Source organism: Condylostylus longicornis, unplaced genomic scaffold, assembly GCF_029603195.1.
Source record: "Condylostylus longicornis isolate FDR11 unplaced genomic scaffold, ASM2960319v2 ptg000028l, whole genome shotgun sequence".
NCBI lineage: Eukaryota > Metazoa > Arthropoda > Insecta > Diptera > Dolichopodidae > Condylostylus > Condylostylus longicornis.
The window spans coordinates 4,946,153-4,960,976 of NW_026577997.1; the positions used below are offsets into that span (position 1 = coordinate 4,946,153).

A 14,824-nucleotide genomic window follows, 5' to 3' on the forward strand; every position below is an offset into this window, starting at 1 on the left:
TTATAGTTTGGAATCATTGTATCTATACAATTGAGTTGATTGAGGCTCATTGCACCTATATGCTCAAAAAATTGGCTCAATTTAAGACTATATTTAAAATTTTATAGTTAACTTTGTGGCTTCATAACCGCGTTCACATAAAAGGATCGTTTGGATAAAAGTGATTTAGAATGATTGAACCAAATTTTTTTCTGACCTTCCAAAATTTAGATTAGAATAGATCGAAGTTGTTTTACAACCAAATTGAACATGGCAATGGTGCAGAAATTTCATAGAGAATTCTTAAACATCATTAACTCGACTTATTTTTATATTCAATCTACTACCTTTGTAACTTTACTACTAAAATTTTGTTTTAAGTGCCGTACCAAAATTCTTAAAGACTGGTTGCTCGGTTCAATTTTCGATATTTTTATTTAATTTTGGTATTTCCAGTATAGTATTGAAAAATTTTCATCAAATTTTATTTTACAAATTGAAGATTTGTTGCTTTACAATCGGATTTTTCTTAAAATTCGCAATATTAATGACTTCAAGAACAAAATATATTCACCAACGCCTTAAAATATGTTAAAGAAAATTAAGAAAATCTTTAAAAGTAAAATACTAGAACAAGATTTTTTCGTTCTTTTATATTTATTTCTTTGTTTATTGTAAACATTTTAAGAAAACTTAAAGTGAGAAAAGTGGAAATTTTTTTTTTTGTTTTTCTGTTAAAATTCAACTTGTTGTAAATGTTCTTTAGTATATAAGTCCATAAATTATACAAAAAGAAACAATTTTATTATATTCAATGGTAAAAATATTCAATGAAAATATTTATATATTATATACGATTATATCCTTGTATAACTATTATAAATAAATAGGTACATATTTTCCCTGAGCTGGGTAATATGTAAGACGATGGATGGTAACGATGGAAAAATTGAAATTTTTTTAAGAAACTTTTATAAAATACAAGAAAACTGGAGGAAATAACAAATTTTTTTCAAAAGTAAAGAAAAACAGAATATAAATTTTATTTTACACCTGTAGTTTATTACATAAATGGGCATATTGTATAGGTATACTATCTCTTACTAAATACCTAACAATCAATAAATTTTATATGGTGAAAATTTATGTCTACATACATGTTGCCATACATTTACACGTTTAACAAGGAGAGGAATACAAATTTATTTGTATTTAAAAGGTAAGAAACTAGTCGTAAATGAAATTTTTTCAAATTTATTCTTTATATGTGTATTTTTCTCATCTTAAACTCTTAAATTTACTGTATAGGCACCAATATAAACTATTTTGAACTATGTATATGTTTTTTTAGAATTTTAATCTAACAAAAATCTTATAAACCTTTTTACATTTAAAGACTCTATTCGATTATTGTTTCTTTAAAAATTTTTAAGGATTTTAAGAATTTAATAAATTTTTATATTATCCTTCGAATTTTTATGTCTGAAATTCTGTATATACGTTCGCATTTCTATGTGAGACCTGCAATAGAAATGGTTATTATTATAATGTAAACTTATAAATTTAAAGAAAATAAAGAAAATATAAATTTAAAGAAAACCATTTAAGTTCAGATCTCATTATTGTTGAGTACGATTCAGGAGTAGCCCAGTTTGTTGCGATTTATTCAATCAACTACAAATAGAGCTGACCTCAACTTAGAGTTAATATTCCGAATAAAAGAAAGGCAGCTCTAATCTATTTTATTTGTGCAAAGCACATGTTAGGTAAACACATACCGGAAAGAAAGGGAGTCGTACAAGCTTTTGTTAACGTGCTTTGAACGGAGATCAAAAGAAAATTTGAGAAAAGACGTGTAGTCGAGGAAGAATTAGTACTTTCTTTTATACAAACTCAATCTTTATCAATTATTTTAAAATAAATACGCAATGAAAATCCATTTAATTGTTTAATTATTAGTTTTAAATTACATTATTTTAATATTTATCTTTTTATTTAACTTTATATTTAAAAATATAATTTATTTTTTAAACAAACACAATAGAGCATTTTGATAATTTATTTTCTCAATTTATTATTTTAATATCCTTTCTTATTGTTCTATTTGTTTTATTGTGTATTACTTGTACAAATTTTACTTATTAAGGTTAAATAAACTCAAATAACATGCGGAAATCATTAATATTGATTTAAAGCTAAAATTTAATATCTTAAGTTTTCTTAAGTAAATTTGATAATATTTGGAAATTGAAATGGTTTGAAAAAGTATTTGTTTTATAAATATTAATAATATAAAAATATAGAAATTAAAGTAAATTTTAGGGTATTTGTAAAACATAATAGTTCCAATGGTAATTATAGTGAGTGTATATCAAAAAAGAGGACAATAGCTTAGTTATTCTTAGGAGTGTGCCGAATAAAATTCGTACTTCCTGCAATTTTCCTATACATATCAGCTTTTACTCAACAAATTTACGTTTATCAATATTTAAAGCATATCTTATATCAGACGAAGAGAAAACGTGTAAATCAATTGATATTGCTTATGATGTTTCTGACGGGGTGGGAGTGGGGATTTACGGCGAGGGTATAAACATCACAAGGGTTCTCAGACACTATCTATTAATATTTCAGGCCGAAACATTATGATATTGAATTTTGTGCGCTTGAGTGTATCAGAAAAAACCCCAGGATGAGTAAGATCTTCATTATATGATAGTAGGGCCGCTCATTGGTCCTCTCTTTTGATGTAATAGGAACCAAGTTACTAAAGAAAAGCGATGCCGTAGCCGTCCTGGATATGTATAACAAAGTTACATTGATGTGGATACCAGGACATTATGGTATAGAGTCCATACTATAGACGGAAAATCTCTCCTCGAGAGATTTTCTGTCTAACTCCTTTTATTGGAAATGAAACAATTGCGCGGATTTTTTTCACTCCAAAAAATTTGCATCTCCCCTGCGATCGAGGGGGCAGAAGCGGGAGTTGATTACACTACTAGGGTACTAGGGGGTGTACTAACTGGATACTCGCGATTGTCCGTCTGAATAGGATGAGCAAGGCAGAGAGCGAGTTCGACTGGGATTCTTTGGGTGGGAAACTCTCTTAGGGGAAAAAAAGTGTTGTATTGGTGGATACATTTCAATCTTTCAATTACTAAAATGCATGATACATTTATAATCAAATATTGAAATCAAATATTACAATTCTTTAAGAAGCGATACTCTTAATACTAAGACGTTAATACGGAACAACTTTTCACATGAAAGAATTCATAAACAAGTTTCTGTTAATAAGTTTTATTTAATTTTTCAAATAAAACCTAAGACACTTTAAACAAATTGAATTTATTTTAAAATTTTTTAAAATTCTATATTAATATGCTTTTATTTAAAATTCAAAAATATTTTAAATTTAAATTTTAAAATTTTATTATAAAATTTTTTTCTCTTCTTGTAAATGGTTGAATTTTTTAACTTTTTTCTTTGCCGTTTCGTGTGTATAACAAAATATTTTACAATATTCGCAATCAGGAAATCAAATACAAATTGTTTATAAACTGTGTAAATAATTTTTTTAAATATGCATTTGCTTTATATACAACTTAAGTACATAATAATTTTTAGTAAAGTCTTATAAATCTTTTAAGGACTCTCTTGAAGAGCTCTAGCTATACAATGTGTCTTCTGCTAAAATATGAAACTGGAAGAAGAAAGAAAAAAAAAGAAAGTGGTGGTATTTTGAAGTTTTGACAACTATGGCACTTTTAAAAATGAAAAAGAAAATCAAAGAAACAAAACCATAAAAAAATTAAAAGAAATTTTGCTTTAAGGAAATAAAGGAATTGAAAATACAAATTCAGAAAAACCGTAAAATATTTAATTGCCAAATTATTTTTGTAACACGATTTCAAGTTTGTTTTCTAATGAATGAAAAACCAGAATAAAAAGCAAGTCAAAAAATAAATGAAAAAGATGGAAAATCAAAAAGAAAAAAAATTTCAACAAAAAGGAAATGATTTAAAAAATTTTTTTTTGTTCTTGTCATTTCAAGGATTTTTTTTTTTTGCATGAAAAGAAAACGATAATTTCATTTTTCAAAAGTAAAATTTCACAAAAAAAAAAATTATGGTGTATACTCGTAACAAAATTTTAACTGTTTTGTTATACATGTATGGATGAAGATATAAATTGTTCAATTGTTCGTAAAATATGCGAATATTGAAAAGAATTATTAAGAAAATTGAATAAAAAGTTTATGGGAGAACTTTTAAAATTCATAAAAATTTTTATTCAGTCGGGAAAATCAGACGAATTCAGTTTTGAAGAAGTCAGGAATGGAATTGTGTAGGTAAGCGTTTATGTATGTTGAAAATTTTGTCTGCAAAAATTGTATTATTCAGATTAACACTTATAAATGCGAATAGTATAGACATGTATTGTATTGGAAACACTAAGGATTCCTTATATACCATTTTAAGATATTAATGGCACCCTAGGTTTTGTAAATTTATTGAACAAAGTTTCTATATTTTTTCTTTGGAAGCTTTTATGTATATTAGTCCTCAGTAATTTGAATCCACTTGTATATTATTCGCAAGTTCGTCGAGAGATAGGGGTCTGATAAAGAAGTATTCTTAATCGAAATAATTACAAAAGATCAGGTTTCCTTCTACATGGTTCAGTTTTAACTTAATTTTTATTAAAAAATGTCGTTTTTAAAAAACAAGCTAATCTGATTAATTTTCAAAATAATTTTTTTTTCTCATTTTAATTATTGATAATTGTATTTTGATTGTATTTCAAGGATTTCATATAACAGTTTCTGGATAAATAATAATTAAAAACTTGAAATTTTTGTAAAAATCTGCATTGACTCCTATGTTATTATATTTATTTGCATATATGTACATTTATGTATGCATGGGTACCTATAATAATTATTTTATTCCTTCCTAACACCATCAGTATAATAAAAATTTTAAATTTATGGATGAAATTTATAAAATTTTCAATTGATTCTTTTAAATTTTTTTTTACTATAAAAAAGTCTCCTACATGTTATATAAAAAAAATTTATTGCTATTATCTAATTTAATATAAAAAAAATAAGAATTTATGATTGTGCAAAAGATAATTAGAGAAAGTTTTAGAAAATTATTATTTGAAAATAGAAATTCCATGTATGTATGTACAAATTAACTAATGGGAATCTAAATTAATTTTAAATAAATTATATACATAAATCTAAAGTTTCTGCATCTATAAAAATTTGTAAAGTCGTTTTATACAGCTATTTCAAAAATTGTATGACATGTGCTATAGTATAAATTTTATACTAGAGCCTATAAATAGTACACTATTATCTTTGTTTGAGTGTACCATTAAGGTATACTGGTTGACATAATTTCGGAATCGGAACATTGTTTAACCATCGTACATTCTACTAGGATGAGAGCTCTGATTAGATGAATTCGGAATATCAGAGTTATGCAGAAATAGGAAAATGTCAGGAAGACCTTAGAGACCTCGAAATTAATCAGGAGAAGGAAGAAAACCTTCGCCAAATACACATTCTAAACACTGATTGAGGTTTCGGGTTGTGGTGAGATAGGAATATTCATCTCTTTTGGTGCAAAAACAAGAACAGTTGAATTCTGTAATCGACGCACAACATTTGTTTTAAGTACATCATAGTATAGCGATATTCGGATTTATCTTGGGATACTCAAATATGCTATGATACGTCCACCTATACGTCAATAAAGCATTTGTTTTTCTTTCGACCCTCCAAGATCAGAGAGACCATAAAATAAAAGTGCAACTGTTAGGTATCGCCCATTCTTTTGATTCCCTAATTTATTGTATTCCTAAATTCCTTCAGTGACAACGATATCAATCCGTTTATGAAATCCGCGGCTCTGGTCGTCCCAACCTTAGTAAGACATCACAATCCTCAAATTTCTTTGTATCTTGTTATATCAAGAAACCCAAAATGTCGTTACTTTGCATACAATGCAAAGCACACTGAATACATTTCTGCGCCGTCCTATCAAACTTGACTGAATTCATCCGAAGTCCCCTATCGCTGTTCTACTATGAAGAATATGATAGTCATGATTCTCCTCCTTATCGATAACTCAATTCTATAGTGTTATGCCGCATTGACTTGCTTGCAATTTACACATAAAGGCAAGATAATTAGCACGGATCTCTTTTCTCTTTTCTAACAATATCTTGTCATTGAAAATATTTATGAAGAGATATTTTTATTTATCGGGTAATTAAGGTGAATTTTTTTTTTGAAAAAAATCGTACCACAATTATAAAACTAATAAAATATTTTAAAATTTCCCAAAAAAAAAACATAAAAAGAAGAGAATGATAGAAATTGTTAGACAAAAGGCAGTTCTCTTTCTTTAATTTTATTATTATTTTACTACCTACTTAAAAATGTTGTTGGCGACGCCAAAAATTAAACATAAAAATTAAAAAAAAACAAAAGCAAAAAATTTTAAAATGTAAAAAATATGAGAAGGCAAAAATTACTATTTTTATACATAAATAATTTATTTAGGTACTTTAGAGTTTTATTTTTTAAAAGAAAAACAAGAAAGCAAAAAAAAAATCTTGTTTTATTTATTTTTATTTTTGCTTTTTTAATGCCGGAATCCTTTTTTTTTGATTTTTTGCATTATAACTCTAAAAAATTTCCTTCATTTTCAACTGCAGTACATTTAAAATCGATTTCTTGACTAGTGCCGTGACTACCATAGTTTTGCCACTTTTTTTTTTTTACGGTTTGTTTGTTTTTATTTTCTTTTTAGTTTCAAAAATTATTTTCATGTATATTTTGTGTACAAACATTTATACAAACTGTTATTTTGTATAAATAAAATAAAAATGTTCTTCGTTATCGTTCCATACAATTTAAGTTGAATTTTTCATTAGACATTTAGACTTTTTCTATGTTGAATAGGGTGGTGATTATGTAAAGTACAAAATGGAATGAAAATTTGAATGTGTGTATAGGGAATGCCTGAATGAATTACGGTCGAAATTTCAATTAGCAATCTTGAAAAAAAAGGAGATCGACGTCCAACAATAGTTGTGGTGAATTCGAAAAATATTTGGTTTAGGAAATTTATTTCACACAGCTATGAATTTCATATGGCAGGGATTTTAAATTAAAATATATTAAATTTAATAGGAATATGGTCCCCCGAACAACAGAATTACGAAATTTAGAGGAACTTAAACCGCAAAAACGTACAAGAAAGCCATCTTACTTTATCATCATTGAAACGTTTCACAGAAAAATTAAAAACTTCCAATTGCCGTATAAAAATTTTATGTTTTTGCCATTAATTTGTGAATTTACACTATGCTCAGACTACAGAAAAGCATTGCTATTAGAGAATAATATGTTATTCGCTATAATCTGACTAAGGTATAGTCACATAGTCTCCGATATTAAACAATTTTTACGTATGACTTGAGAAGTTAGTCAAGTTTTTGAATAAAATTTAAAACTTTTCTTTAATAAAATTTTTATGTAGTCCTCTCGATTAATCAATAAACATTTTACTGAAAAAATTTTATTGAAACACCATGCAGTATCCTTAATTTACTTAAAAGTCACGGTAATGATTTGTTTGCATGTACAAATAGAAAAAGAAAAATTATTTTACTATTTACACTTTATTCTAATTTCACAGTATGTACGCATGTATATGTTTATATAAGATCTTTTTTACACATTACTACAAAAAAAAAAGAAAATAGTTTAATTTTTCAGAAAACTTTTGAAAAATTTTTTGGCGACTTGGTTTTTTTTTGTTGGTTTTAATTAGTAATAGTTTTGGTTGTCAAAATTTACTTAAACTTTGAAAAGTCTATGAAAATATTTATAAGGAATGATAGTGCCTCAATAAATATCATTGCAAAAAAATATTTAATTATTATAATGCTGTGGATATGTCCGGGACGGAATGGGTTTTTTTCCTATCAACTCTGTTAAACTGAATATATGGGCATTATCTATTGTGCGCTGATATCACTTGTAAAGCTTTGTCTGTGTGCGGAACAGCAAGCCAAATTACGCTCTTAGAAAATCAGGTAGACTCCTGACGATGTGACGCGAAACGATAGTTTATGATGAATCGCCGGCCTGACGATAGTTTACAAGGGACATTGACCATTGGGGTAGCATATCACTAGGTCGGGACTGCCCTTCAATACGTAAATTTGATCAGCGCAAACGACCAACTAGCAATAATTAAATAATTGAAAAATAAAAATAATTATTAGTGTCGGAATTTGTGCTGTTTATAGGCAGAATAACTGTTCATAAGTCACGAGAAATTTTTCCGGAAACCTTTAAATTTTGACCTTTCATAAGATTTTCTATAAAGATTTTCTTTAAAAATTTTATTAAAAACACTTTTATATTTTAGCCATCCGGACCGGACTAGCTTGAAAATAATGAATGTTATAAAAATAGCACAATTAATACCTTGGATAGATTATGAAGTGTTGAAATTCTATTCAATCTTTAAAATCTAAAATCAAATGCTAAATCTTAAGTAATTTATGAAATTTTTTAATGAAAATTTTGATTTGGAATGCATTATTAAGGTTAGTAAAATTTTATGTAATTTTGAAATAAATATAATAATTGTTATTTGCATTAATAAGAGTTTTGGAAAAAAAACTAAACCAATTCACTTTTATCTTTGCGAATAGATAGTCTTGCTCCATACCTCTATAATTACATTAAGATTTATGTTCCTTCTATACCTATTTATTTAGATGTAGTTTGCATTTGGATTTTATATTGATTTTTAAAATGCACACATGTATGTAAAATGCGTTTACAATCGTTTGTTTTCTTTGAAAGTTGATAGTTCATATGATTCGGTGATTTTGGTATACATATAAGAACTCAAAAGTGGCAGAACTCTAAGAGTTTCAAATAGATATATTCAAATTATGCGATATCATCCTTACATTCGCTCAAATTATTCGATATTATCCTTCATTCGCTCAGATTATTCGACATCATCCTTCTATTTGCTCAAATTATGCTCCAAATTATAATCTCAAAACCACTTAAATAAGGTCCAACAAATTTCTTTTCCACCAAATTGACCTAAAACTAGCATTTTCCAAATAAAAAAACAACAATATTTTGCTGTACTCGTATATTATGCGTTCTTGCAAGAAACTTGGATCTTTTTTTTTAATGAAAAAGAATGAAGAAAATTTTTATATTCCATTGTCCTTAATTTTATTTTTAATTCTACAAAGAAAAGTTTGTTTTTTTTTTGTATAATAATCAGAAAAAAGTAACAAAATGTCTTTTTATCTATAACAAAATTTAAGTCGAAAATTTTTAAAACATATTCATTGCCTACTATGTTAGATAATATAGGGGCTGTAGACTTTTATAATTTTTTCTTTTACCAACAAATACATAACAATAATAATATTGTTTTGTAAAAGGATTCGTAAGGATTTTTATTGCAATTTTATTAAAAAAAAAATTTAAAAGCAAGTTAAAGAAAAACAGTTGGTTTCAGCTAGTTGTAGTTTTTAACTTTTATGTAAGACAAGTTGAAATGAAAAATAAAATTTTGCCTTTTTTTCCATGTGTCTCGTTGTAGTTATACAATAAATTTTTGTTATTGTTAAATGGCAGTGGTTACACAATAGTTTATAATTTTTCTTATTTTCAAAAAGTATTTTCCAAATGAGATTATCATCTAAAAAAGGACAAAATGAAATAGGAAAAAAAAAAATATTCAAGTCTTCTCTTTAGAAAATATTTTCAAGGAAATGGAAGGAAAAGAAACAAAAATATGTTTGTCAGTTTTAATTTAATCGTTGGTCTGTCGGGAATAAATTTCGAAATAAATTTTATCGGAAAAATCTTTTAAAACTTATTTTTTTATTATTTTATTATAAGGCTTCGGTTGTTGAGTATAAATTGTCTCTTATGAGATTATTTTGTTGAGAATTTAATTAATTTATGGATATTTTATTGTAGTTTGATAACTATTCTCCAATCATAGTCAGTAGCTGGTCGTTTTTATATGCAATTATTTGTAGATCAGATTTCGGACTTCTATGGTACAGTCTTTATTTTAAGATACCCATACAGTAGGGATTTCTAAAAATAAATTGACAATTCTTAAAGAGTTGTAAGAGAAGAGTTACATTCCCAAAAATCCATGTTACATTTAAGCTGATGTGTCCTCTCGCGGGAGTAGTTCTGAATTTGAACTCGGAGATAGTTGATATGGAAGCAAAAGGACAGTCTGTGGACGATTATCAAAGGGGTTTGAGGAGAACGTCGTACGCCGTTATCCTCCTGGGGACTGCGTACGTAGATTGAAAAATATAAATTTGCTTCCATGTTTAAGTGAACTCCCAACATATTTAAAAAAAAATAAGTAAGAATGTAGTCATCCAATAGTCTTTCTATATGATATTTAAGAAAATTCTCCTGAGTGGTGCTGTTTGGAATGAATAAAGCAAACGTTGAAGCTACGCATACGTACTCTTTTCGATTGGTCATTTAGCTTTGCGGGGAGATAAATTTCGGATATTGCTGAGCTATTAACCAATTTACTAAGAGATATCTTTAAATTCCTCACGTAAATTGGCAAGAATCGCAAAAAGATGTGGTCATATCGGTAAAAATTTACAATCTGAATAAATCTTCGACTCTTTATAATAAAAAAATAATAACAAAATTACTTTCAAATTAAATGTACTTTTCTATAAACCATTACCATTGCTCTTATTTAAGTTTATTCTTTTCTAAGTTTTTTCCTTTACCAGACCAGTTTGTATTTTTTTTATAAACTTATTTAATTAAAATGGATTCTAAATGAGAAATTTTAACTAAAACTAATTTAATAACTAATTAGTTTTAATTAAAACTAATGTAGAATGTAATTATTTTGACATATGACAATGGAATGATTTACGAGAAGAGAATTTATGATTATCTTCTGCACTGGTTGGAGTGAATACTAGGCAGTATACTTAAAATATTTTTAGTAGAATCTCTATTGTATTACAAATAAGTGATAAGTAGTCTGTACTACTGAAAATCTACTACTTTTTCAAATTTTGATTAAATGAGCTTTAAGTGGATTTAAAATTTCGACAAACTTTTACAGATTTGAAAAGAAACGATACGTTTGCAAAATTTCACCGGATGTTTATCAGTTGATAGAAATAAAATAAAAAAAATTATTTTAAAAATCAAAGAAAATTGGGAACATTGCCCAATATCACATTTTTTATTATTTTTGTTTGCTTTTTCCATTTTTTTTTCCTTTTGATTTAAAACTTTGCTTATACAGGAAACTTATATAGGAGAATTGACAAAAGAATACAAAATTTTTTTTTTTCTCAAAACTATTTAAGACTAGAAGAAGAATAAACTATAATAGAAATTTTAAATGTAGAGAAGCAGTTGGTCGGTCGGTATACCATCTCGTATATTTTAAATATAAAAATTTTCCGAATGAAAAACAAATTGATTGGAACAATATTTTCTGACATCATATTTGTTGTGTCCGCAAACAGTGTGCAATGCAAATTGTAAAAATTTTAAAATTTATATTTGCTTTTTATTTGGCTGCTCTATGCTTGATTTAAAATTTTAATATTTATTTTAAATCCAAGTTGAATATCCCTTTATTTAATTTAATCTATGAAAAAGTTTATATGCAATGGAAAATAAAATAAAAAAAAAACTATTTGTCCTTCCGAATGTAAAATTTAATTTTTTGAACACTACATAAAAGACACTTAGCTAGTTTAGTTTTCAGTTTTTTCTTTGTTTCTTACTCAATGGCGAAAACTCTGGTGGATTTAAACAATTTGGAGTTATCCTGTGATTGTCGCCATAACAAATTCTTCACCAATGAGAAATGAGTCGCTAAATAATCTACTAAATTCGATGTAAATACGCAATTTTTTTACTGCTCCGATTCATTTTTTGAGGAAGACCCGGCCAATATCATCAAACTACACAACTGAGTTGAACTCTTCAACGAATTGACTCCATCCGGCATACTTCCACATACACTGCTATTTGAGAATGGAATCAATTATCATAATGGAATGAATTATCAAGTTGTAGAGAAATTTCAACCGAAAAATCGTATATGAATGAGCAGTTGAGTGGTGGTTGAATATTTTTCAGGCAAAACAATTATTTCTAAGAGAAGTTGTGGTGCGATGTAGTGATAGTTTTTTGAATCATTTTTGTTCCATTTCCACCCGTACTACATTGTCATCCGTCCTGAATTTCTTGAATCCGTCCGCATTTGCTGAAAATCTACGTCGATTTGGCATGATTTTCAACAAATTATAGGGGTCAAACTTATGATACTCGTAATATAGAAATTGATTACTTACTTCTCGTATTCGGTCACAATGAACTTTACATGTCATCTCTCACATATTCGAAATGACGACAACATTGGAGTAAAAAATTTTATAAACATACGCTCTAATCGGCTCAATTAAGAAGGCATTGCCACAATCGATTTTGATGATGGCAGAGGTTGTGACATCGTATCATATATAATAAAGAATTTTTTATTTTATTACGAATTCGGATTAATTGAATATTTCTACTGTAATTAGAAAATATTTTAAGTTATTGTTAATTTTTTTAGCATATTTTTCTGGTTTAAAAATTTAAAATACAAGAAAATTCACTGAAATTTTCATTGTACTCATATATTTTGATTAAATTTTTCATATTCAGTCACCGGTACTGGAATCGATAATGGATTTAAACAATATATATACATATTGTTATTTTATCACCATATTCACATATGCATGCACTTTTGCGTATTATAAAGCAACCATTATATTTGTATATATGCAATGGTTGTTATTGTGTTCGTGCAGTAAAAAAAAAATTCTATATACGATATCAAAATGTTTTATATTTGTTCATCTTAACGTTACTATATAATTTTTTTTTTTGCATTCTCCTTCATATTTATAAAAAAATATAATAATAATGTGCAGGTGTTCTATTCAGGTGAAATCAAATAAAATGTGATTGAAAAAAAAAACATATTGCAAAATATTAAAAAAAAAAAATAAAATGAAAAAAATTTGTAAAAATGTAGAAAATAATAAAAACCATACATGCACCAACCCTTTTCATTATTTTCGCATTTTTTTTTTTCATTTTACTGATAATATTACCCTCTGTACATTATTTGAAATTTTTGTATTATATTCAGAACATGAATAGTTTTTAACATATTCAATGTCATATCGTATTTAAATTGGGGTCTTGTGTAAAAAAAAGATTTGGTTAAATTCGATACCAATGAATTTGTGAGCTAGTTTTTTGGATCTAACTTGTCGAATTTACTGAGTTACAAGTTTTACAATTCTTTGTCGTATTTCTTTGTCGTGATCCTCGTTTTGTTTCTGTAAGAATTTGCTGTTCAATATCAAGGTAACTAATTTGGTTTCTCTTTTGTTCATTTTATGAACTTATAACTTCTTTGAATTTATGACCAATTCTTGATTTTATTGATGAAATGGACTCACTCTTATAAATTATAATGCATGTTTGCACTTTGGTCTACAATTTCTTCGACATCTACACAAAGACTCTAATATTTTTTACAGAGTTAAGGAATACAGAAGGTTTAGATTAGGTTTAAGCTAGGTTTAGGTTAACGCGGCCGGTAAGGTATGGTTGATACCACAAAATCCCGGATGTGCCGGATCCACAAAATCCCCTGCCTTCACGTGAACAAACCCAAGCTGTTCAGAAACCGGCTAATGCCCCTAGCATTTACATACATTCCCCAGATTCGAAGTCCGTAAAAATGACCCAAGCAATCTTCTCGTCAAAGCAGCTTCAGCAGAGATCGTTTGCATGGCGGCCTTTCCTTTTGGGTTACCAATAAGACAAAAATGACCCGTTATGACCGCTATCACAGCTCCAATGTCTCCCTGGCGGAAAGACATTAGGTCCAAAGTACGACACAGATCCTGCATTGGCCACAGTTCTCTGGTTAAGGAATACTGTAATGAAGTCAATATTTAAGTAGATATTTTTAATAAAAAAATAAAAATAATATAAAAAAATAAAACAAGCCGTCGCTTCATTCTCCTTGATTTGCTTTCTTTAAAATTTAAATGCAAATATTTTTTATATATGAAGCAGCTGCAATGAACTTGAAATTATTTGAATTTGCATAATACAAAACAACAACAGGATAGTAAATTTCCTTTTTTTTAAGTATGTTTTTCAAAAATTGTATATACATGCAAACATACATATATATTTTGAATTATATTCTTTAAACTATATTTATGATTATGATGTTTTAAAAAATTTTTTTATTTTTTTTCTTCAATATACACAATAAAATAAATATATTAATATTGTACATAAAATATTTAAAATTTTATAAATAGGATAAGGTGGTGAAATATTTTCCATGTTACCTTATAATATACAATTACAATAGAAAGAAGAGAGAATTATGACAGCTTTACTCGTAATAATAATTTTATATCCTTGCAAATATAATAATAACAACGAGTGCATTTTATACATTGTTTGTATATTATTGATTTATTTTTATTATTATTTTTCTTATATTTTAAATTTGAATGGAAAGCACTTATCAGCTGAGTTAAAATTTTATAAAATACAAAAAAGAAAAAAATTATATGACAAAACCACATAAGAAAAATATATAATTTGATTGCATATTTATAGGATGATATCATTGACACACAATATAATATGTTTTAAAGAAAAGAAAAATTGGAA

General features: G+C 26.9%; 1 protein-coding gene across 1 annotated transcript in view; it reads right to left on the reverse strand.

The window, feature by feature from the left end:
- Window positions 1–14,010, reverse strand: part of LOC129607783 (uncharacterized) — a 70,703-nt gene extending 56,693 nt beyond the window's left edge. The window contains exon 1 of the mRNA XM_055518959.1: window positions 13,843–14,010. Coding sequence (XP_055374934.1) covers window positions 13,843–14,010 — 168 coding nt within the window. The remainder of the gene's footprint in view (window positions 1–13,842) is intronic.
- Between the last annotated feature and the right edge of the window lie 814 nt (window positions 14,011–14,824).